The sequence below is a fragment of the Xenopus laevis genome, chromosome 1S (assembly GCF_017654675.1).
Source record: "Xenopus laevis strain J_2021 chromosome 1S, Xenopus_laevis_v10.1, whole genome shotgun sequence".
In the NCBI taxonomy this organism is placed as follows: domain Eukaryota; kingdom Metazoa; phylum Chordata; class Amphibia; order Anura; family Pipidae; genus Xenopus; species Xenopus laevis.
The window spans coordinates 39,411,669-39,438,149 of record NC_054372.1 but is presented as its reverse complement, the minus strand read 5'-3'; the positions used below and the strand labels follow the sequence as shown (position 1 = coordinate 39,438,149).

The following is a 26,481-nucleotide window of genomic DNA, read 5'->3' as shown; positions in this document are numbered from 1 at the left end:
TACCTCTGTGTTCTATACATTTGTGTATGTTTCATATGTAAATATGTAAATATCTACGTGTGCTTTTGTGTTACTGTCCCATACATTCCTACAGTGAAATCTTAATTTGATATACCCTGACTTTAAGTTTTCCTGCATTTTACACCATTGTTTATGGTCCCCTGAAAAACATAAAATGGGGATTCTACTGAATGTCCATAGCATGTATCTTGGTACAGTACGTGGGTCATTTCCAAGAATGTGTACTAGAAAAAAGGGTCTTGCATTTCCAGACTTATTAAAAACAGCCAGATTCGTTGGAGGCCTGAAATAGCTTTAACCTTTGTGATTGGAAATAGAAATGACTGTTGTTGTAAGGGGAAGGGAAACTGGAGCTGATATATACATATACTGTATATAAATATAGATATACTCCATCCCATATGTCATCTGCATAGTAGAATTTTTCAAAAAGAACTTACTGTGTCAGCTCTGTCAGGAACCCAATTCGAAAAGGCTGCTGTCACTGCAGACGGTTCATGTTTTGTCTGTTTCCTTTTGCACTTTGGATTACTAGTGGGAAAACATCTGTTATTTATTGAATAGAAATCTTAAGCTTTATACAGATCCAAGTTTGCTCAAGAAATATGTTATTTAATACTCAAGGTACAGTACAGTTACCGGTAAGTTTGCAGTTCATCTCAGAGAGATATTGTGATATATATATATATATTTGTATAGATACCACCAATAGACACACTCTAGGACTTCATAATGCAGTGAAAAATTATGAAACATTAATTGTCAACATTTTGTTCCCATTTTTAACCTTTCTCTGAAGACAAAGTGACATAGTGCCCACCCTGGTCTCCTTCATTCACTCCAGGGACCTATTTATCCGGCTTTTCCTGAGCCTGTACACAAACACAGCCTTACTTGCTGCAACAACATACATTCTCCCTGGAGTTCACAGTTTAATACTGGAGAAAAATACACAAAATCACAATCATCTCAAGCTCATTTCTTAATATATGTATACTTCTTCATGGTCTGGGCAGTGTAAGTATATTGTTACCAGCCAATAAAAGTAAGCTTGAAAAAATATATATGTAAAGATTGTGGCATAATAGGGGTCTAATACTATGCACCCATAGGACTGGCCTTAATGGGATCCCTTTTCCATTCCATTCGATATATTATTTTAGTCTCGGGCACCATTCATTTTAAACTTCTGACAATTTTCCTGTTACCAGCCATGGCTGTGTGCAAGCGATGAGTCTGTACACAAATCAAACCTGCTGGGAGATACTAAAAAAGTATTTTTAGGGAAGTTTGTTTCAGTGCGATGCAGTTCACTGTGTTTGCTGTGTTGCACTATTTTCTAATAAGCAAGGAGAATTCCACAGAACACCTGTAACTTTGTCTGCACGAGTTTTGATTGTGATAAAGTTTACCAAGTTCAACTCAGCAATTCATGTAAATTGCATACAATGGCCGAAAATAAAAACAATAAATATTTAAAATGACATTTAATACTTTTTGTTGTTTTTATGTATTTTTTTTGAAATCCTGTAGGAGTACAAAGTCTCCAGCTTTGAGCAGAGATTAATTAGTGAAATTGAGTACCGTTTGGAACGATCCCCTGTGGAAGAGTCTGATGAAGAAGTAGAACATGGAGATGAGCCAGTGGAGAACGGGGAAGCCCCGCAGTTTGAGACAAAGCTGAAACATTTCAAAATCTTTGAGGGAATGCCATCCACATTCATTTGCAAGGTTACCGGCGAACCAAAGCCAAAGGTAAATTGTGTGAATACGCAGCACACTGCTTATAGAAAGGGCAGCTTTTTTAGGAAAGCTTCCTAAAACATGTCTAGGGTCTGTTTATAAATTTGATAAATGTGGGATGAATCTTGCATGCTCTGTATAAGCTTCACCTGTCTTTTGCATACGGTAATAATATCTAAGTGACTGTACAGCTGCTGCTGCTCTACAGCCCCCAGTGCACTGGAATGTTAGGAGCCCTTACTGCTACAGACAGACAGTTTGCACATTGACCATCACTTCTTACTTCTTAAAGGGGAAGTAAAGTCTAAAATAGATTAAGGCTAGAAATGCTGTATTTAGTATACTAAACATAAACATGAACTTACTGCACCACAAGCCTAATCAAACAAATGACTTATGTTTTCAAAGTTGGCCACAGAGGATCACCATCTTGTAACTTTGTTAAACATCTCTGCAAGACCAGTGTGGTCTGGGCTGCTTAGGGATCGTCAAAACAGCACAAGTCAAATAATATCTGAGAGAATTTTTTACTGAAAAAGAAAATAGATAGTTTCCCCAAACTGCAACACAATTATGTGACCAGCAATGTATAATCGATACTGTGAGGCTCATTTCGTTTTTACGACAGTTCATTTCACCCTGACACCATCCCCTCCATGCCTCCAGTCCTTTATGTAAATGGAAAGCACCTGCTGCAAAGAAACACTAATGTGCATTTTCTGGCCAAATACCATTGTGAGCAGTGACATGTGGTTTACATTCGCATAATTGATAGGAAGTAGCGGCTGGTATCCAGTGTTTCTGCCCCAGCAGAGAAATGCCACAGTGACAAAAGGCTAAGAAGCTAAGTGAATACATCACCTCTAATACAATAGGTACAGTAACCTAATCCCAGGATTCCCTAGTGCTGAACTCATCACTGGACATAAACTGTTATATTTAGGGGTTTAAAGAATTGTATTGTTACCTTAAAGAGAGGAACTGCCAGAAGAGTTATTAGTGTCGCACAATCCAAATAATTATGTGTAAAATATGGAGGTAGAAATTGCTCAAGTTCAATGAAAACATAAATGAGTTCTTTGACAAGCCCATACATGACATATTTTCGATACAAAAACTTCCAACTACAGAACAGAAACTCCATGGTGAGACGTGGAGCGGACAGGTCTTCAGGACACATAGCTGCTTGGCTTTTTTCCCAGAAAAAAAAGCGGCAACTTTAATGGAAAATTTACAGCTGGCAAGGTTCATAATAATATCTGAGTTTGGTCTCGATCAGGGGCCTTGCTCCATGTCTGTCTTACTTTTTATGGGAAGTTTAATTGCCCCATTAATTGTGTAGCAATAGCAAAATATAAGTTATGGGTGTGGCTCTATGCTTTTATCTCTTGATTAGGCGCAACTAGTTTATTACAAGTGTGTCTCTGTCAATCTGGATACCCAAGGACCGTTGTTTTTTTACTCATGCGTATTATTAGATATAAACAGAGTCGTCATTGTCTTTGAAGCTAATTAGCTAGGCCCTCATACTTAAAATTGTAATTATGAACATGGTACAAATTCTTTAAAATAATTAAGGGCTCTAAAAGGAATGACTTTGGTTTCAGGTAACTTCCCTCAATGAGAAACCTGTGCTTAATGCTTGTATTCCCAGGCACAATCATGCATCAAGTCCAACTTCAAAGTAATACTATATACTTTTTTTGTCAATATAAATCCCCAGTTTAATTATATTTTGATGGGGTTAATTTCCGTATGTTCTGATGTAAAGTCTTGTTGCACTTGGAAGGCAGGCTTTGGCGTCACTCCTCGGTAAATGTTTTATGTTCCATATTAAAGCTGCAATGTACTAGCTGTCATACAAGAAAAATACACCTTTATTTATCATTCAGCACATTTGTCAGTGCTCTGAATGGGATCTTTCTTCCTTTGAGTTTCTAAGGGAGAGGCCCTTTCTGATTGTATCCAGAGTGAATATCATTTACATTCATTAACATGACACACAGGTATGCAGTTAGTTTTGTGGCAATTTATTTGGTGATATGTAAGGAATGACATTGATTTGTGTGTATTTGTGTAAGACAAACGTATTGTATGGCTTATTGGATTCCCTTATCAGGCCATAAAAATAAGTCACATTGCTGTACCCCTATTGTTTATCCTAGAAGTGACAGGTCATGAGGCTCCTCCGTAACCTGGGATTTTTAGCTTTCAATAGACAGGTATTACAACTGCTAATAAATAATAAATGGTAGCTCAGGACAAAGTGAAAACTGTTTTGGCAGGACATTATATGGGGAATAAAGTAACTCCTAGGGTCGAATATCGAGGGTTAATTAACCCTCGATATTCGACTGCCGAATGTAAATCCTTCGACTTCGAAGTCGAAGGATTTAGCGCTATTCCTACGATCGAACAATCAAAGGAATAATCGTTCAATCGAACGTTCGATTAAATCCTTTGAATCGAACGATTCGAAGGATTTTAATCCATCAATCAAAGGATATTCCTTCAATCAGAAAATTGTTAGGAAGCCTATGGGGACCTTCCCCATAGGCTAACATTGGCCTCGGTAGGTTTTAGGTGGCGAACTAGGGGGTAGAAGAATTTTTTAAAGAGACAGAACTTCCACTATCGAATGGTCGAATAGTCGAACGATTTTTAGTTTGAATCGTTCAATTCAAAGTCGAAGGTCAAAGTAGCCCATTTGATGGTCGAAGTAGCCTTATTCGACCATTCGAAATTCAAACTATTTTTCCTCTATTCCTTCACTCAAACTAAGTAAATGGGCCCCCTAAAATGAAAGATAAGGATGCTAGAAGTCACCAGGAAATTCAGGGCCGGATTTACAAAGTGGGCACCCCTAGGCCCACTGCTGTTCGTCGCCCCTGTCCCCTCCCCTTTATTCATGCATATTTTTCATCATCTGGACTGGAGCATTGGAGATTGGGGCACATGAAATTTAAAAAAGATTGTATATCCAACGCATCCCCTGTGTTTTTGAACCAACGAGGGTGTGGTTGGGCAGCATGCCGCCCCCCTAAAGTCCTGGCCTTTCCACAAATCCGGGCCTGAGGACATTCCATCCCAATGTTGAAATGCCACATGGCTTTAAGACAGATTATGGAACTCAGAGATGAACGATGACTTCTTATACCCTCATATATAAAGTAGGGAGCACTTTCTATTTATATGCACACATTTCATTCAGTTATAAAATAACTTAGCACTGAGTTACGTATCAAATCACTATTCTCTATTTATAACGATGTACACATGGTGAGTCCAACTAAATTGTGGATTGGAACCCAAATAAAACAATTTGGACATTTGCATTTCTTGGGACCCCCTCTGCCATGATGTTCTTGACTGGAGAAGCATCTTTACCTCTCTGATTGGTTCCTGAGCACAGTGCCTGGGTTCACCTGAAATTAGGATATTAAGAAGAATGTGCAACAACTCTGCTGCCACCTTGCTTGGTTGCTTAAACAGGTATGGGATCTGTTATCCAGAATGCTCGGGACCTGGAGTTTTCCTGATAAGGGATCTTTCTGTAATTTGCATCTTCATACCTTAAGTCTGCTAGAAAAATATTTAAACATTAAATAAACCGAACAGGCTGGTTTTGCTTCCAATAAGGATTAATTATATTTTAGTTTGGACAAAGGTACTGTTTTATTATTACTGATAAAAAGGAAATCATTTTTAAAAATTCAGATTATTTGGATAAAATGGAGTCCATGGGAGATCGTCTTTCTGTAATTCTAAGATTTCTGGATAATGGGTTTCCAAATAACGGATCCCATACCCGTGCAAGCAAAATGTGTATAGTTTGTAAACCTTGTGGACAGGGCCCTTATCGGCATCCTTATCTTTATGTGAGCTGTTAATGCACAATGATACAGAATATGTTGGTTCTTTATAAAAGAATCAAATAATAGATTAGGAACCTGGCTTCTCTGTACTGAGTTTACTGCTGGGGAGGGAGTAGTTGGCATTGTGTTCTTGCCATTTTTGTTGTGTATCAAATCAGTTTGTGGTGTGTATGTCTCCTTGTTATGCTAATTATTGAATTTAGATACAATTATTATAGAAAATCAGTACTTATAGGCACAATAGGTATTCACAATAGGTGAACACTTTTGGGAAAGTATATTTTACTTTGCAAAAAGTTACTTTGTGTTAATCCATAGAATATTGTGTATTGCAATTAATATGCTGTCACATACTAAGGTGATTTGATCTGGATTAAAAAGAAACACCTAGAAAATCTTAGGAGACAAGGTGGAGGGTTTAATGACTCATGAAATGATTCATCTTAGAAAAGAATTTTACCTGGAAGTGGGTTCTGGCAGCTTGTGGATCTCTTCTGAAATGCTTTTGTCCTGACGTTCTTTACTAATGCAGAGAAAAAAACATATTCATACAACCACTCACTACAGGGTACAGTTAAGTATGTGGTATGTGCGGATTCATTCTGCCATTTAGATGTTAATCTTTCCATCAGTGCCAGCCATCAGCTACTTTATAATGAAACCTTAGCTCATGGTGATCATTGTTTTAGCCTATGCCGCTATTATATACCATTCAAAGAGAGATGACAATATACATGTATACAAATCTTGGAATTGTCCAGTTGTAACATATTACATCTGCTGAGTCTGCACTGTCCTGTCCCTACACTATGCTGTCCTGTCTTGCAGGAGTTGCATATTTTTCTACTTGCACTTTTTGTCTGTTGTCCGGTACATCTACTGTATGTTGTGTAGCACCATGGTCCTAGAGGAACATTGATTGCGTTATTTATCAAAGGTCGAAATGTGAATTTTTTAAAACTCTATTAACATCTTCATTGACTTCTACATGAACTTGGCAGGTTTTAGGTGGAGAATAGTTGAATAGTTGAATTACAACTGTTTCCAGGGTTGAGGTGCGATAAATCTCACATTCCAATTCAGATTTGAGTCAGTGGTTTTAAATTCGAATTTGTGAGTTTTGACCTATAAAAAATTTGTTCAAATTTGAATTTACCATTCTTAGTAGATCTTATTAGATCTGCCCCCTTAGTATCAAGGTCTTCTTTACTAAGAAGAGGGATAAAATTATTTTGATACAGGGCTAATAAATCTGCTGTTATGTACACCCCCAAATATTTAATTTTGGCAGATGTCCATTGAAAAGAGAATTTATATGATAAATCTTATACTATCTTATGCTTATGCTATCTTATACTCTGTATTTCTTATAGTTAGGCCAGATATGTCTTCTACTACTGCTGTATTTGCTGAATTCTATTTATTAATTATCAAATCATGAAACATATTGGACAGGCCTTGAATAAGTGTATAAATGCAAGTGCAATTGCCATGGTTCGAAAATCATGAATCCTATCGCGGTGCTGTGCATTGGGTTTCTCACTCTTTGAAATGTGCTGCATTTGAATCAAAAATGCATTATTTATCCGTATTTGAGCAGGACTTGTAGGAATTATCTTAAGCCTTAAGTCAAGAAGAAAACACTATTTTCCCTGTAGGAATGTAGGATATCTCAAAGCATAAGTCATTCAAGTGGTTATAATGCTGTGTATGATGATGAATCCATTAGGTATGATCTAATAACCATCTTGGATCAATTAAGCTGTGGTAGCCAGTCTGGAGTCATAATACGATTTCTCTAACCGCCCTCATAGAGGGAGTTCAGACCCTTACGTGTGATTTCATGCCATTTTATACCATTCAAATGGAATGCATGAAATGTTGACACATGCAGGATGCCTCGTAACCTTTAGAGATTAGCATTCTTGGCAAAGCTTTAATCCATTTTTCTAGCCATTTAAAAATAGCTCTGCGTTTTGGATCAGCACGTTCATTTGTTTGAGATCTCAATTCAGAGAGCAGCTGCTTTAGAGAGTCAGCTGTTATGTCTAGATATGGTTTATGCTTCTGGCGTTAACTCCATTTCTCATTAATATTCACCTTTGTATACTTTTATGAACCATTGCATTTTTTCCCCACAACAGATATATTGGTTCAAGGATGGGAAACAAATCTCAAAAAGGAGTGAGCACTATAGGATTCAGAGGGAACCTGATGGGACCTGCTCCCTTCATACCGCAACTTCCTTGTTGGATGATGATGGGAATTACACCATAATGGCATCAAATCCACAGGTAATAAAGCCAGCTCTCTACATATCCTGATAAACACTGTGAACACCGGCAGTATTAGCAGTTACTAGTTTGCCCAAATGACAGGCAACACCTTTGTTGGGATACTATGCCTTAAAACAGAAACAAGTTGAGATAGGCCGTTGATCATATAATAATAATAAAATAATTATAATAATAATTTATAAATACATCATTTAAATCTTTTATAATTTATAATTTGGTTACCTAACTAATTCTCCGTTCAGAGCTTCATAACCTAGGGAAATGAGGATTTGCTGTCAGTAGAATTTCATGAGTACTTCACATTTAGTAATGATTTCCATATTCACAGTTGCCGTTCCTTAACAGACCATCAGTCAAGTCATATAGTGAAATGAATCCATTTCTGATTACGGTGTCAGACGAATATCTCTAGCAGGGCAACTAGAAGAGATTGCTATGGGATCTGTTCTACATCAGCTCTGGCAGATGTTTTTCATTGATAAACCCCTTTAGAAAGATAGATTTCAGGTTAAAACAGAAGACTGAGTTGGACAAGGTGCAAACAAACAGAATACAGACACATGGTAGCATTTTCTTTATTTTGCAGCAAATATTAATGACTGAGCCTCCCTTAAACAAAACTAGTGTTTTGTCTAGTGTTTTATTATCATCCAATCAATTCATTTATATGTAATAGTCAATGTAAAAAAGGAATTGTTTCAGGTCACATTGTTCAATAATCCAGTATAAATTAGATTCCTTGCCATTTTTTTATTAAAGATAAATATTCTCTCTTTAGCAGTGGTCCAACTCCCAGAAAACCTAGTGGGCTATCACGTTCCCAAGCATGCTGGGATTGCAGCTACAACTGATAAACATTGCTGGCGTGCAGAATCATTGAGAACCACTGAATATAACAAACACTCTGCAGGGGCAATCAGTTCTGTCATGTTGAACCTCCACTAGCAGTGTTTCAGTAGAATGATGGAAGCACAAACTAGAGACCCATAGGTTAATATTGTCCATTTTAGAACCTTTATTGCTACGGAACAAATCCATTTGCAAAACGATACAAAACTGACGCTGGTAAAGAATAATTGTGTTAGAGACCAGTTACATGTGACAAGCCTGGCAACATGGAGCCAATATTAAGCACACAAAAAGGGATTACTTCATAAGAAAAAACAAACTCTTGTCACCAAGCTAGAAAATAATCGAAACATTAGGGCTGTGTTAAGTTAATGTGCTGCTTGGTTACAGTGCGTCACTTCTACTGGGGTTTATTGCTCGTTTCCTGCACTAAAAATGACAAAGCAGTCAGCTGGAGCTGGAACTGGAGCTGGAACTGGAGCTGGAACTGGACCAGTTTGGTTTGAGCCCTGAGGACTTCCCCACCCCAACATTTCACAAGTGTACCATTAACCAACATTATATAGCAAGTTCAATGCAAAATGATTGGTGGGGTATTAAGTTATAGAAAAGAACTTGCACCGCAAGGATTTGATTTATTTGGCAACCACTGAGAGCCACAGGTTTATAGGACCTCAGTTTAAGACATTAAAGCCCAAAGGTACAGTGATGTGAAGGCAAGGATCTGTTTTAGTCCAGAGGTTTATTACTAATGACAGAATTGGATTCCTGGCAGAAAATTACTTCTTAGAGCTCACCACTTTTGCATTAAGTTTGTCCCTTTCCCCAAAAATATTCCCTTGTGCCCAGTGTTTCAATTGTGCCTGTTTAATCTGTAGCCCTGAAGCACTGTGGCAAGAAAAAAGAACAGCCTTTTGAGGCAGTTCCTTTCTAATGTTATATCAGAAACAATATCTTTGCCAACTTGAAAAGATTTGGGGGGTCATTTATCAAAGGTCGAATTTCGAAGTTATGTGAATTTTTTTTAGCTCTAATAAATTCAAATGTACTCACAACTCGAATGGGAGGTTATGTATGAAAAAACGTGCACGTCTAACATTCGAATTCGAATCGAGTTTTCTTCCCAAAAAAAAAAACTTGAATGTCAGACTAATAACATATTGAAATGATTTAATGACCTCTGCCATTGACTTCTACATGAACTCGGCAGGTTTTAGGTGGTGTAGTATTGAATTAGAACTGTTTCCAGGGTCGAGGTGTGATAATTCTCAATTTGAGAATTCAGACTAAGAATTGCTGCAGGTCTCCACTCCCCATTTCAAAGCACAGAAACCTGCAGCTACCTCCATGAATACATGGCTGCCTGTGTTCGGCAGTGCTGTATTCATGAGGGATGGGTGCGGAGGGGATCATAGGTGTGTGTCCCCACCCCCTAACTTGAGCATCATTCATAGTTACATAGTTAAATCGGGTTAAAAAGAGACAAGGTCCATCAAGTTCAACCACTCAAAATGAAAACCCAGCATCCATACACACACCCCTCTATACTTTCTCATAAATTATATATACCCATATCTATACTAACTAGAGAATTTAGTATCACAATAGCCTTTAAAATGATGTCTGTCCAAGAAATCACCATTCAGACATGCTAATTAGGGAGCTGCAATGGATGCAGGCTGTAGCAGGGCCCTGTCCTTGGGACAGGAGGTTGGGACATGTTTGGCATGCACCTGCTTATGTTGAGCTCTCATCTCAATCTGGATGTTTTTTCCACCATGTAGTACCGAGCACAAGCAAACCTGGGGGAGAAGTTCTGTCTAAATTAGCATTATGGCAGAAGAGAAAAACTGCAGCACCTCTTGTTTGCAAAATATGCAAATTTATTACAATTGGTCAGTAACAGGCAACGTTTCGGGCCTGGTCTTGCCCTTTCTCAAGGCTTGAGAAAGGGCAAGACCAGGCCCGAAACGTTGCCTGTTACTGACCAATTGTAATAAATTTGCACATTTTGCAAACAAGAGGTGCTGCAGTTTTTCTCTTCTGCTATATATTTGGCCCATGGCAAGGGCCTGTACGCTGCTTTGCACTCTGACCGAAAGGAACTTATATGAGGTGGTTGAAGCACACACATCTGTATACTTAAATTAGCATTATGGGGCATGATCTTATATCCCTTAGTGCTCCTGCTCTTCTGCCTCAGGGGGAATGTAAATGACCCCAATATCTTTAGCAGCACCCTAAACATTTACAATACCTAAAAACCTAAAACTGACAACTTCCTGAAGGATAGACAATACCTAAACGGTGACAGTTCTAAACATATGCCTTTTCTACAAAAACACATGCTAGAAATGTTGTGCGCCGATTGTAGAGAAAGCCAGTACATTCATTAGTGGATGTAGGAGTAATGCAAGGGAATCAAAGAGCATTTCCTGATCTATAATCAGATACAATACTGTACCAAGCATGTATACATGGGGCAGTTTTATCCCTACCCTGTCCTTTTGTTTCATAGAAACAAGGTATTGTCATCTATTTTGTGATATCTTTAAATGATGGATTGGATATTGGACAGGTGTTGATCCCTTGCATTGCAACATGAGATTTTATACCATATGGTTTGTTACAGCTGAAGCTTTAAACTAGCAGATGTGAGGGACTTCAGTCATGTGACTGTCTAGTCTGCCCCCCCTTATACCGAGATATAGCTTGACATTGATATCCCCTCTACACAGGTGGGAGATGCCTTGCTGTGCATCAGACTCCCTATGACCCTAACTGAATAATTCTCATGCTTGTACATTGCTAAGCCTTGGACATTCAGCAGAAATAAAAGGTTTACTCACCAGTCAGTATTTGTAGGGGCTGCAATGAGGGATATATCTAGAATAGATAATCTGCACCCAATTTATGAATATATAATAAGACATTCTCCACTAAAAAGTCTTGTGACAAATGAGCTGTGTCTTTAACTTCGGCAGTGTCGGAATGGGATGCCAGTGGCCCACCAGAAAAACCTTAGGCCACGAGCCCACTGGAAAACCTTAGACTGAGGGCCCACTTTCCAAACTATTATTTCTCTTCTCCTCAGTCAACTTCTTTATTCTCCTAGTCTTTATATCTACTTACTCTATTCTTCCTTTATTAATCTTATTTTTGTGAAATAGGCCAAATGGTTAGAAGTAAGAGGCCCACTGACACCTGGGCTCACTGGGAGTTTTCCTGGTATCCCGGTGGGCCAGTTCAACACTGATAGTAGGTGGTATCCACCTTATATACATTATACTTTGGGGATACTCCATAGATGTTGTGGGACTGGGTATAGGTGAATTTGTTCCTCTTTCCCTTGTTTTTTTGCTAATGTAAAACCTTCACTGAAATGAAAGAAACATTCCACAAAAACACCAAAAATTGGAAATATGGAAGGAATAGTTGTGTTCCTGACCAGCTAGATGTAGCTGCTCAGAGAAGGAGTGTACTGTGAGTAAACAAACTCTTGTCTAAACATAAGGGCTTTGTTATGTTAATCGGCTGCTAGGTTACTCTTCTATGAGGGTTCATTGCTCTTTCCCTACTCAGATGTGGCAAAGGGGTCAACTGGAGCTGGACCAGTTTCATTTCAGTCTCAGGGAACTTACCACTCCCACATTTCCCAGGCCCAAGTGCAGTTACATGTTTAAAACATTTCTAGTGCAAACACATCAAGCTGGTTTTTATGCTGGTGGCAGTGGGTTGGTAGAAATGAAAAGAAGGATTGGCAGCTGGAGGGCTGGATACTGGGTGGGTAACAGGGGCAGTACAGTCCGGTGCCAACTAAGGGCAACAAATCACTGAACTTTAAACTGAAATGATAAGATTTAGGGACTACCCTTTACTCCCTTTTAGCAGTAAAATAGTTATAACTAGTCATGGGCATATGCATATTTTTAAATGTGGTCCAGATGTGATCTATTTAGTTTCTATTTTCGTATGCTACAGCTACACCTTCCAGCCATAGTGATAGGAACACCCTGTAAACAGACAGACAAACATACCACACCCTACCTTAATATGGAAACCTATTTTGTCAGTGCTATAATGACAAGGTAGTGGCTTCCCAAGAATGCTCTCTCCTACCCAAATACTACCATGTAAGGTTTGCAGACAGATTTTACCCTCATTTCTGTATTATTTAAAATATTGTCTTGCCATCCACTAACCTGGACAGTCTAGACTGGTCATGTCCTGTAAGAGACTGCTGTGAATGGGCATTTGAATGCTTCTCTGAACAATGTTATCATTTGTTCCATAACAGGGCAGAATAAGCTGTACTGGAAGGCTGATGGTACAGGCTGTAAACCAAAGAGGAAGGACTGCCCGTACGCCAACATCACAGCTCCATGTCCGACGGTAATATGAAATCATGGTTTCTTCCTACATCATGTAGTGTGGGGGTCTCCAGCCTTTTTTTTTTTTTTTTACCCATGAGCCACATTCAGATTTAAAAAGAGTTGGGGAGCAACATAAGATTAAAAAAGGGTTCCTGGGTGGTGGAAAAGTAATTAATGGCCACTTGTAAGTCCTTATGTGGACTGGCAGCCTACAGGATGCTTTTTTGGCAGTATACTTAGTTTCTACGTAACCAAAACTTGCATCCAATCCAGAAATTCAAACTTAAGCACCTGCTTTGAGGCCATTGGGAGCAACATCCTAGGGATTGTTACTGGTGGTGGAACACTGATGTACTGGAACCAAAGTGTACTAATAAACACGTGTAAAAAAAAAAGTGTAGATTATCTTTGACATCAGTGACCTTATAGTTTATGATCTAAGGGAAGATAGGACTTATTTTCAATGTGAGAAGCCAGCTTGACACCATCACTGTTAATTGTTACGCAAATAGATTTTTAATGAGCCTTAATCATATTTTTTTTTCTCCAAGACCCCGATCTCGGTCAAGAGATAGTGGAGATGAAAATGAGCCAATCCAAGAGAGATTTTTCCGTCCGCATTTCTTGCAGGCGCCAGGGGATCTCATTGTTCAGGAAGGAAAGCTCTGCAGGATGGACTGCAAGGTACTTACCTCACACCGGGGATAGTTGTGACCTGCAGGGAAAGTGCAGTATAAATCTTGGAATCTCCTCCTACTCGTAGGGCACTCACTGAAATATCATCATCCCTGCCTTTCTATAGGGCAACTGCACCTTGATTTTATTTCAACTGCCTCTACAAGCCAACTCTGCATTTTATTAAAGACTTTTAAACTTTGGTTTATAACTCAAGGAGAACTTAGTTAACTGTGACCGAATGGGCGTTGTCATTCTGATTGATTATCCTTGTCCATTATCTCATGGTGGCATTGTGGTACGTAGGTCAACAACAGCTGGAGATGAAGAAGAGCAGGGCCACAAGGCATTTATATAGTAATGTAATATAATTTATATAGTAATGTAATATTTATATTATAATGTTATACGGCAAAGTTTGCCCAGGTCCAGATCACCTGTTTGAAAGCAAACATCTGATTAAACATCCATGGATTATCAGAGATTGGTTAAACATCCATGGATTATCAGAGATTGGTTAAACATCCATGGATCATCAGATCATCAGAACATCATTGTTGGCCGTCACAGTAGTTCTGCCAGATTTCCTTTCCAGACTATTCTTGCTGACATGTTTACAGAGGTATCAGCTATACAATAGGTAACGTCTGCCTTTGTTTATCTTGAAATCTAACCAGCGCTGGTGGCATTAAATATCATTTTCTATGACAAGCAGTTTGATATGACTGCGAACTAATTAAAAATCGAAGACACTTGTGAAATGTAATTCAGAGATAATTGACAGATGTGTAATGTTAGATAATGCTGTAAATAGACAATTGTTTTGCGTGTTCTTCCTCTCTTACTATCTCTCTCTCTCTTTAGAAACCTTCCCATGGGAAAAAGCAAAGCTTAGCACATTCAATAGCATCAGCCTTGCTCGAGAGTCAGAGACAAATTAGCAGATCTTATTATTTGTCAGTTAAAAGAGCGGTGTGTGATTCCAGACTAATTCCCCATTACTATTAAATGCCATCTGATATTATTTTAAACTTAAGGAATGACATCGACAGTTTATTCTACAGCAAAAAGCAATATTAACATTATAGAGAGAGAGTCTGGCGGCTTTGCTTATTATAGGTGGGTAGGAAAACACGCTAATCTTATAAAAGCACTGAGCAGGAAGCTATGGCTGTGGGTTATAGCACTAAAAATGCACGGCACACTCCTTCATCCAAAGTGGAATATGTCTTTAACAATAGACTGGATTGTATGTGAAAAGAGTTATAATAATATTTGGGGGGTTATTTATCAAAGGTCGAATTTCGAAGTCATGTGAATTTTTTTAGCTCTAATAAATTCAAATGTACTCACAACTCGAATGGGAGGTTATTTATGAAAAAACGTGCACGTCTAACATCAGCATCCAAGTTGGGGAGGGGTATGGTATCATTTTAATCTTTAAAAAAGTATTTATTTTATTTTTTTGGTATCTTTTTCGGTTGTAGCAGCATCTGCAGGCAAGAGGCACTGCAATTATTGTCTTTGTAGCTCAGTCTCACTGGCTGTGTGTGCTGGTATTAGAGAAGCAGGGCAGTTGTTGTACAGTTTCTGCAGTAATGGTCCTATACTGACTTGTGCTGCTTGCTGCCTCCACCCTTTTCTACCCACAGAGATTAATGAATTGTTTTTTTTAAATAAATGTTGATTTTTTTTTATAAAAAGGAACTTGAAATTCCTGTTTAATGTACTGTATAATGCTTTATCGATTACACCAGTTAATGCAAAACTACATGAATTGGGGATACAACATAATATTAAATCCCTAGTTATCAAATTTAAATTTGAACAAAATAAAATCAGAATACAGTGCGTGGCTTTAAAGGAAAACTATACCCCCAAAATGAACACTTAAGCAACAGATAGTTCATATCATATTCAGTGGCATATTAAAGAATCTTACCAAACTGGAATATATATTTAAGTAAATATTGCCCTTTTACATCTCTTGCCTTGAGCCACCATTTCGTGATGGTCTGTGTGCTGCCTCAGAGATCACCTGACCAGAAATAATACAACACTAACTGTAACAGGAAGAAGTGTGGAAGCAAAAGACACAACTCTGTCTGTTAATTGGCTCATGTGACCTAACATGTATGGTTTGTTGGTATGTTTGTGAGTACAGTGAATCCTACGATCTCAGGGGGCGGCCCTTATTTTTTAAAATGGCAATTTTGTGTTTATGATTACCCAATGGCACATACTACTAGAAAAGTATATTATTATGAAAATGGTTTATTTACATGAAGCAGGATTTTACATATGAGCTGTTTTATGCAATATCTTTTTATAGAGACCTACATTGTTTGGGGGGTATAGTTTTCCTTTAAGTTGTGAAGTCACATGGTTTGGCTGAACAATAGGCATTTGGAAGAATCTGGGTTCTGCAAGCAATTTAGGAATGCTGAGCTGCGTTTTGGATTTGCTTCATCTCTAACATAAATACTATTTAACATTCTCCTGTTTTTGGAGCCAATAAACCAACCTTTATTTTCCTTTCCTTCAAGAGGCGCTAAAACTGAAATCATGTGCACAGGCCCTAGTGCTGGAAAGCAAACCCGCAGCTGGAATATAAAAGGGTATTTATAGAAGTGCCGTAATGTGCCTCATATTGATGTCGCAGGTTTATTTATAGAACGGCCGAGGGTTATTTTAGTGTAATGTTAATATTAGTGTAGCCCTTAATAAGGGACAGGTGAGTCAGAACGGCTTAGTCACTAATGGCCTTACTTGTTCCCTTGCAGCCATAGTCAAATAAACATAATACAACATTATTGCTATTTGCACAAATAGTGCACTAATGAAAGCATTCCTTCTCCGAAAAGGCAATTAACCCGCCTTAAGGCTCCACACACTAGTATTTTATATGTAATTGTTCTGAGAGTGGCTCTTGATTGCAGACTTTATGGGAGACTGTGGGAGGCCCAGTCGTACACTGTCTGTACTTGAGCAGTTCTTACAGCTGAACTCACAGGTTAATTGGACGTCTGTACAAGGCCAATGTGTAAATAGCTGCACAATTAATCCCAATGCATTCATCTTCACACGTTACTTGCAAACTGTTTACGTGGGAAGTTGAATCTGGGAACTAAATTGCAGTCTTTCTGTTGTCAGATGGAGAGTAAATGTCATGTTTTGGTCTGTATGGAGTGTACTATTTCATTCTGAACTGTAAGGGCAAAGACACACGGGAAGATTTGGGGAGATTTAGTCGCCCGGCGACTAATTGCCTCCTCTTCGGGCGACTAATCTCCCCGAAAAGCCTTCCTGCCAGCTAGAATCTAAACCGCCGGCGAGAAGGCACTTGGATCGTTTAGTTTTCCGAAGTCGCCGAAGTTGTCTGATGAGAAAACTTTGGAAAATGAAGCGATCTGAGTGCCATCCTGCCGGGAAGCTTTTCAGGGAGATTAGTTGCCCAAAGAGGAGTCAATTAGTCGCCAGGCGATTAAATCTCCCCGAATCTTCCCGTGTGTCTTTGCCCTTACAGTTCAGAATGAAATAGTAGACTCCATACAGACCAAAACATGACATTTACTCTCCATCTGACAACAGAAAGACACTTCCTGTGTGTCTCTTCCCTGAGGCCACTAAAAGCAGAAAGCTACAGGGATATCAGACAGACACAGCATATGGAGATAAACTTGCTTTATTTCTCTATTAAGCTGTGATGTTTTTAAGTTATTTTAACCATGTTTTACTGTCTTCATCTGTTGTTAAAGTCTGTGCCTGCAACTTGTAGAGTTGGGGTGACCTAGGCCAGATCCAGTGACTGCTTAGTGGTTACAGGCTGTACAGTACAATAGTGTTTTTGCATTGAATAAATCTGGTTCTGCAGAAATGCTTAATAGTGATGACCTATTGTTGTGATTGTGTGCATTAATATTGGAATTCTGTGATTCAAACCTTAGGTTAGTGGCCTGCCAACACCAGATCTCAGCTGGCAACTGAATGGAAGACCCATCCGCCCCGATAACTCGCACAAAATGCTGGTGAGGGAGAATGGAGTTCACTCATTGGTTGTTGAACCGGTCACCGCAAGAGATGCTGGAATATACACCTGCGTCGCCTCTAATCGTGCAGGACAGAATTCTTTCACCTTAGAACTCATTGTTGCGGGTATGTGGCACCTACTGCACTATAAAAGCAGCACATCTTATGGCCTTACATTGTTACATATATTATTGTGCCCCATGTTTGTATTTACAGTGATTTGGTAGCACTTAACTCATTAGTAAATATCCCCTTGCTGCAGTGAAGCTTACAATCCAATTTCCCTACTATACACAAGAAGTATGTGTGTTGTGTCTGAGAGGAACCCATGCATCTTTATAAAACATTCATATTTTGTAAATTCCCACCAATACTTTAACCAATATTTCCATTTGTTGGGAAAAGTATTATTATTTACAAGTATCAACATGATTGATTTCCCGTTTGTTGGGGCAGGGGTTGAGTAAACTGGATTTATTCTAAGAAGCCATTCATGCAACACATAGGGGCATATTTATCGAGGGTCGAATTCGAAGAATTGAAAAAACGTTGAAATTCTAATTCAAAAAGACCAACCGAAATTAAGTTGAAGGTTTTTTTTTTTGGTCGAATAGGTCCGTTTTCAATCGAATAGGTCCGTATTCGACGGAATTGAATCATACGAATCGAAGGAATAGCGCATTCAATCAAATTCAATTCAATTTTTTTCCCCCAAAGTCCACCAATTGACTCCAAATAGGTTCTAGAAGGTTCCCCTATAGGCTAAAACAGCAATTCGGCAGGTTTTAGATGGCAAATGGTCGACATTGAATTTTTAAAGAGACAGTACATGATAAATTTCAAAATTCTAATTTTTTTCAAATTCGAATTTGGACTATTCCCTAGTCGAAGTACACAAAAAATAGCTTGAAATTCGAATTTTTTTCATTCGAAAATTCACCTTGACCTTTAATAAATCTGCCCCATAACCTTAGACGTGTAGAGCCATGAAACGCAGCTTTCCCATTAGGCAGGGTCCTAATAAAGCGGCTATTGATGTGTTCTTTTGGTAGCCATGGGGACAACGGCCGGAGCAGAACTGCTTTCTTTCTGTCGAGGAGTTTGGGGACTCCCTGTTATTCTTTGGCACAAACACTGAAACTCACAGCTATTTTAGTTTATGACTTCTGCCTCTATGAAAAACACGGGCGAATCTGGAAAGCCAGATATCTCTGCTCATGCAAAACAGCACCACAAGACCTTTTTTGGCAACAAAAAGGGGCTGGAAAGTATTGCGCTGAGTCTGGTTGTCATCTGTTTGAAGTAGCGCTTGGCAGGGTTTCCGTTTAGAGCAAGTCTCGGCCATTGTCTTATTCTGCATTCATTAACCCTTTCACTGGCAACATGAATTCAAACACTGTTAAAGTAACAGCTTTCATCCACTGATTTGCTCCCACAGCCAAGGATGCCCATAAACCCCCCGTGTTTATAGAAAAGCTTCAAAATACCGGTGTTGCTGAAGGATATCCCGTTAGGCTGGAGTGCCGTGTCAGTGGAATGCCCCCTCCGCAGATATTCTGGAAGAAGGAGAATGAGTCGCTCACCTACAGCACAGAGAGAGTCAGGTGATTACAAGCTGTTCTTTGTATACAGTACATGATATATAAGTGTGTGTCTAGAATGGATATATAGGCATCATAGTCTGTTCATTTATATTAAAGGAAAACAAAATCCTAAAAATGAATGTGACTAAATATGCCATATTTTATATACTGAACTTATTGCACCAGCCCAAAGTTTGAGCTTGTCAATAGCAGCAATGGTCCAGGACTTCAAACTTGTCACAGGAGGTCACCATCTTGGAAAGTGTCACATGCTCAGTGGCCTCTGAGCAGCTGTTGAGAAGCTAAGCTTAGGGGTCGTCGCAAAATATCAAGCAGAAAATCAGGTTGTCCTGTAATATAAGCTGATGCTTCAAGGCTGATTATCTAGCTGATGCTAGTTGCACTGGTTTCTGTGCTGCCATGTAGTAATTGTATGTATTAATTACTAATCAGACTTATATGGTGACATGTCTATTCTGTATGTACAGTTTATTGTATGTCAGTCCCTAAGCTCAGTAAGTGACAGCAGCACAGAGCACATGCAGTGAATCAGCAGAAAAGAAGACGGGAGCTACTGGGGCATCTTTGGAGACATAGATCTTTACTGCTAAAGGGCTGTGGTTGCCATGGGCTGGTACAGAAGCCCAAAACATAATGTACTACATTTCTAGCTACTTCTTTAGTTAAGCTTTAGTTCTCATCTAAGAGGGAAGAATTTCTGATTGTATAGAATAAGAATATACTTTTGCTGCTTATTTATTTTAAAGGCAGGTCATTTTCTGTATGTGTTCAATGTACTTATAATGTTGATATTTACCCTTTGCATTATTTTTTTATTCCCCAGCATGCATCAGGATAACTATGGCTACCTGTGCCTACTAATTCAGGGTGCCACAAAGGAGGATGCTGGTTGGTATACTGTGTCAGCAAAGAATGAAGCTGGTATTGTCTCCTGTACTGCCAGACTGGACGTGCACAGTAAGTTTGCCTCATAACGCTCCTTATTTCATACCTTTACCATGATTGTGTCTTTACCAAACATTGATTTACATTTTTCACCACCAGCTGCAGAGATCTTGACACCCATACAGGATCCGTTATCCAGAAACTAATTATCCAGAAACCTCCAATTTATGGGAAGACCATAGAGTCCATGTTAATCAAATAAATACATTTTTTTAATGAGTTCCCTTTGCTCTGTAATAATAAAACAGTACTTGATCCAAACGAAGATATAATTAATCCTTATTGGAAGAAAAACATTCCTTTTTGGTTTACTTAGTGTTGAGTGACTGGATGTGTAACATAATAGCCAGAACACTACTTCCTGTTTTGCAGCTCTCTTGGTTTCCACTAATTGGGTACCAGGCAGTAACCAATCAGTGACTTGAGGGGGGGCACATGGGACATAACTGTTGCTTTTGAATCTGAGCCGCACGCTAAAGATCAGTTGCAAACTGTCCCATGTGGCCCCTTTCAAGTCACTGAATTCTGGAAAGATCCCTCATCTGGAAAACCCCAGGTCCTGAGCATTCTGGATAACAGGTCCCATACCTGTACTTAGAGTGTGCAACCATTTTTTTTAGGGATGCACCGAATCCACTATTTTGGATTCGGCCGAACCCCTGAATCCTTGCATATGCAAATTAGGGATGGGAAAACATTTTTTGCTTCCCTGTTTTGTGACAAAAAGTCACGTGATTTCTCTCCCCGCCACTAATTTGCATTTGCAAATTCGGGTTCGGTTCGGCTGGGTAGAAGGATTCGGCCGAATCCTGCTGAAAAAGGCCGAATCCCGAACCGAATCCTGGATTTGGTGCGTCCCTATTTTTTTTATATAAGAACATATGGGCCAAAAAGGACATTTCTTATTTGTTGCGGTGCTCAAACAGGTTGCAGTTCAGAAAACGTTTTTTTAAGAGCTGTTGCGCTTTTAGGTTGAGCTGTTACCCTATACACATGTGTAGGAAGTGGGGGTTATTTTTACAATCTTCTTTCTGAAAGATTTACGTGTATTTATGTATTTTTTGTGTCTCCAGCCCAGTGGCATCAACAATCTCATGCCCCAAAGACAAGAAAGGTCCGTCCATCAGCGAGTCGATATGCAGCACTTTCCGACCAAGGCCTGGACATCAAAGCTGCTTTCCTGCCTGAAGCAAACCCTGTGCACTTACAGCCAGCGCTGGTAGAAAGTGAAGATCTGTAGACTGATGAGTGGGACCTTTGCAAAGCGGCCACAAAGGGAATACACTGAATGCTCCCAGTCATTGGTCATTAGACCTTCAGCTGTACTGATCAGGACATGCTCAACTCTGTATTCACTTTTTGTATAAGCAGACTAGAAATAGGATATAGCAGAATTAAAGCTGCCACATTCACTTACTGTTCTGCTTTGTTATAAAAAAGTCTCTTTTCCTTACTATGCATACCCACCTCTGAGAAACAAGCCTTCTTACTATAAGCAGTGCCTTCTGTGCAGGTTAGCAGTGTTACATGCTAAGTGTTAGAGTGCTTAGTGTTAGAGTGCTTCAAACACAAAACCAGCCTTCTGCATCTTTATTTGTGCCAAAAAAAATGTTCAACCGCTACTTTACATAAAGTCTGAGGATAATGCATTTTACTTGTGTATATAATGTTGTAGCGTTGTAGTTGCTAAATGAATGCTTTTTTTGGATTTTGCCTTTACAGAATTGGCCTATACAAAGTCACAAAAATAACACAGATTTTCAGCCAATGAATGTTATGGCTTCCATCCAGCTTCGGGCCCTTAAACCGGACATGATGGTGGACAGTGTCGCGCAATTCTGACTCCTTTTAAGTGCAATGCTCTGACATCTGGAAAGCAAAAAAAAGGCCATATGAACTTTTCAAATTTAATTTGTAATTTAATTATTTTTTTTAATGTAGTATGTATTTCATATAGTTATAAGTCACATTAAACAAGAAGCAATTCATAGTCGGGAAGTATGACAGTTCACAGAATGGGCAACAATACACTGGCCTCTTCCCATTGTGCCCTTTAAATTTCTGGAAAGTGCAAAATGTGGAGCTAAGACATGGAAACCCTTCCATGTTTTAAAATGATGTACCCCCAAAAGAAGTAGTAAAGTAGTCCCAGGCATGCACATGGTTAGTAGAGGAAAGAGCTGTGGGTAAAATAAGTACAGCAATAGAATCCATATCATTTGAAAGGAAAGCTCAGGCAGCAGGTAGGATATAATAATGTAGGTGCTTCATGCAAGTGTAAAGAATGGAAATGCGGAGTAGGTCAGGCCTCTCTCAGTAGACATGTACAGAACAGATAAAGGAAGTAGGAATGGCTCCTAAATGAAATCATTTGGCTAATAAGGCAATATAGCTTCATTTTTTTGTGCTTTCCAAATGAAATGAAAGACATTTGCAGATATGTTAGAATTACATAGACTGGAAGTCCCTTTGACAAGGTGTGGAGTCGTCGTATTTAATGACAGATACAAAGTAATGAACTTGGTGCCAGGAACCAACACTTCTGAAAGGCTCTGAACTGAAACCAGTTTGCTTGGTCTTTTGCTCAGAATCTCTTATTTATTGAGCTCCACAATTGGACAGAAAAGATGAATAATAAAAATATTGTTCAGCCCCTTACATACAGTAAGAAGCGAGTGCTCACGGGAGCTTGCACTTTTCTCTAGTGCTCAGGTTAGCACCATCATCGGGGTGTAACTATTATCCAGCACTATCATCAGGGGGGCCAATGAGGTCCTAATTAATAAGCAATTGTATATTGGTGAAACAGAACCTCTGGATATATTGAGGGCCCTAAAATAAATGTGCTGTGGGGCCCAGTAACATCGAGCTGACTATTATCACTTTAAATCAGTCTTGTCTGTACAAAAACCAGATGCAAAAACCCTCAAACCCCAAACAATCTATAATAAACCACTGACGGTACAACAACAAAACCATGAAAGGGAAAGCACTGTATTCCGTGTATGAAGCACATATAGCCTCTATTATTTATAATAAATATTGACCTGCTTTATCTCGGTTTCACTACATATGAACTTGTTATTTGTTTGTTTCTTTTAAAAAAAAAAACATTTATCATTCACTATATGCCTTGCTGTATAGATATACATTAGCCGTTTTATTTAATGCAAGTTATTAGCCTTTGATATAGTGCAATAGTCTAGTAGAAATATTGGGGCTAATTTTAAACACAGTTATAGTGGATTTATATAACACTTGTCATTTACCACACGCCATATAGATATTCGTGCCCATGTTTGCTAAACCCCAGAGCCGACAGAAGTTTGTTTGGCCACTTTTTTATGTGTTTGTTTTAATCCAGGGCTGTTGGATTCCAGGCCCCAAGGGCCTCGACAGGTCAGATATTAAAGGGATTCTGTCGTGATTTTTATGATGTCGTTTTTATTTCTAAATTCCACTGTTTACACTGCAAATAACTCACTCTACAATATAAAATGTCATTCTTGAACCAGCAAGTGTATTTTTTTTTATTTATAATATTGGTGTGTAGGCCGCCATCTTTACCTGGTCATGTGCTTTCAGAAAGAGGATGGAACTGCTTTCTGGCAGGTTGTTGTTTCTCCAACTCAATGTAACTGAATGTGTTGCAGTGGGACCTGGATTTTACTGTTCTTAGATCTACCAGGCAGCTGTTATCTTGTGTTAGGGAGCTGCTATCTGGTTACCTTCCCATTGTTCTGTTGTTAGGCTGCTGGGGGGGGGTAAGGGAGGGGGTGATATCACTTCAAATTGCAGTAAAGAGTGACTGAAGTTTATCAGAGCACAAGTCACATGACTGGAGGCAGCTGGGATACTGACAATATGGGGCACATTTACTATGGGTCGAATATCGAGGGTTAATTAACCCTCGATATTCGACCATCGAAGTTAAATACTGCGACTACGCATATCGAAGTCAAAGGATTTAACGCAATTCGTTCGATCGAACGATCGAAGGAAAAATCGATCGAATGATTAAATCCTTCGAATCTCACGACTGGAAGGATTTTAATCCATCGATCGAACCATTTTCCTTCAATCAGAAATTGCTAGGAAAGCCTATGGGGACCTTCCCCATATTCTAACATTGGTGCTCGGTAGGTTTTAGGTGGCAAAGTAGGCGGTCAAAGTTTTTTTTAAAGAGACAGTACTTCGACTATCGAATGGTCGAATAGTCGAACGATTTTTAGTTCAAATCGTTTGAATCGAAGTCAAAGTCGTAGTCGAAGTAGCCAATTCGATGGTCGAAGTAGCCAAAAAGTATTTTTCATTCTAATCCTTCACTCGAGCTAAGTAAATGTGCCCCTATGTCTAGCCCCATGTCAGATTTCAAAATTAAATATAAAAAAATCTGCTTGCTTTTTTGTGTAAAGGATTTCAGTGCAGAATTCTGCTGGAGCAGCACTATTAACTGATGCGTTTTGAAAAAAAACATTTTCCCATGACAGTATCCCTTTACGGTTTACAGTAACTTTCTTTTGAAATTCTTTTTATTGAGATTTTCAATAAAATACAAGTATATGACAATATGATAAACATACAGTGTTTCAAGGTTTACAGTAACTTAGCAGAAATGGCTGCAACACTAATCATTTCGTCTGTAGGAATATATTTCAATTCCTTTATTGCAGTGACCCTTGGCATGGATTTGGGCATCACATTCAGGGGCTTACCAGATTCAGCCATGAGACTCCCAACAATAGATTTTCAGTATGGAAAGAGGTTCTATTAGTCCCATATTAGCATAGTGATGTCAGTGTGTGACAGTTGGCTTCCTAGTGTCGGTCCCAGATATCAATATGGAATTGTTTGGAACCCAACAACAGAAAATAAGATAATTTAAAGTCGCGAATACCTATTTATATATGTGGAGATATCCTAAAACTCTCTACTGTAGTGGGTCTGCTTAGGCCAAATAATATCCGCATCAGGAAAAGAGCCAATGCACCTTAATTATGTAAAAAGGGCCAGCTTATATTTTGTCACCATGTTATATTTAAGGACTTTACCTAATAATTTCTGTATTTCTGGAACAGCGTCACTTTTAGACAAGGGCCACGGTGCTTTTCTAGTTTATTGTAGAAAACAGCTCGTCTTATAACATCGTGCAAATGCCTCTGTTAATGTGATTTATTTAGGTAATGGTTGATTTTTCACTAGCATTTTAATGCTTCCATTTATACGTATTTATATCAAGTGCCACCGTCTGTTAGTAGGAGTAATGTAACAATATTGAGACGGTTCAGAGTTTAACATGAATGTGTGTTAAATGCCATGGACAGATGTTTTTTTTTTTGTGGGGAAGGATTTTAAGACAATTGCTATGCAAGGATTTAAATAAAGATTGTTTCTTCAAACCTTTTCGTCTTAGTGCGGAGAAATTGTTTTTGCATAAATAACTTGCATGGTATATACTGTACATGGTAGGAAAATGTAGGCTTTACATGTCCTTTAAAGGCCAGTCTCAATGTGCCAACTCTAAACCGCTTTTTATTTACTTGCTGAGGACATTAAGTGGCAGATTTATCAAAGGTCGAAGTGAAAATTCAAATTTCAAGCAAATTTTTTTTACTCCGACTAGGGAAGAGTCCAAATTCGAATTTTAAAATTTATCATGTACTGTCTCTTTAAAAATTTGACTTCGACCATTCGCCATCTAAAACCTGCCAAATTGTTGTTTTAGCCTATGGGGGACCTCCTAGAACCTATTTGGAGTCAATTGGTGAAGTTTTTTGGGGGGAAAAAAATTTGAATTGTACGATCGCGATTAATTCAATTTGTACAAATCGAATTCTAACGAATACAGATCTATTCGATCGTAACGGACTTATTCAGCCAAAAAGAACTTTTGATTTCATTTCGGTTGGTCTTTATGAATTCGAATTTTGTCGTTTTTCAAATTCTAAATTCGACCCTTGATAAATCTGCCCCAAAATTGTATGGTATACATAAGATATACTTCAAGCTCAATAATTCATAGCCAGTATTAAGTGTATATATATATATATATATATATATATATCAAACA

General features: G+C 38.7%; 1 protein-coding gene across 4 annotated transcripts in view; it reads left to right on the top strand.

Annotated features, from left to right (window-relative positions):
* Positions 1-23,838, top strand: part of palld.S (palladin, cytoskeletal associated protein S homeolog) — a 201,256-nt gene extending 177,418 nt beyond the window's left edge. For all 4 annotated transcript variants that reach the window (XM_018243218.2, XM_041579522.1, XM_041579523.1 and 1 more), the window contains 8 exons: positions 1,555-1,776; positions 7,784-7,933; positions 13,083-13,177; positions 13,710-13,842; positions 17,781-17,988; positions 19,301-19,466; positions 20,290-20,423; positions 21,485-23,838. In XM_018243218.2, coding sequence (XP_018098707.1) covers positions 1,555-1,776; positions 7,784-7,933; positions 13,083-13,177; positions 13,710-13,842; positions 17,781-17,988; positions 19,301-19,466; positions 20,290-20,423; positions 21,485-21,651 — 1,275 coding nt within the window. In that variant the 3' untranslated portion in view covers positions 21,652-23,838. The remainder of the gene's footprint in view (positions 1-1,554; positions 1,777-7,783; positions 7,934-13,082; positions 13,178-13,709; positions 13,843-17,780; positions 17,989-19,300; positions 19,467-20,289; positions 20,424-21,484) is intronic.
* The last annotated feature ends 2,643 nt before the right edge of the window (positions 23,839-26,481 follow it).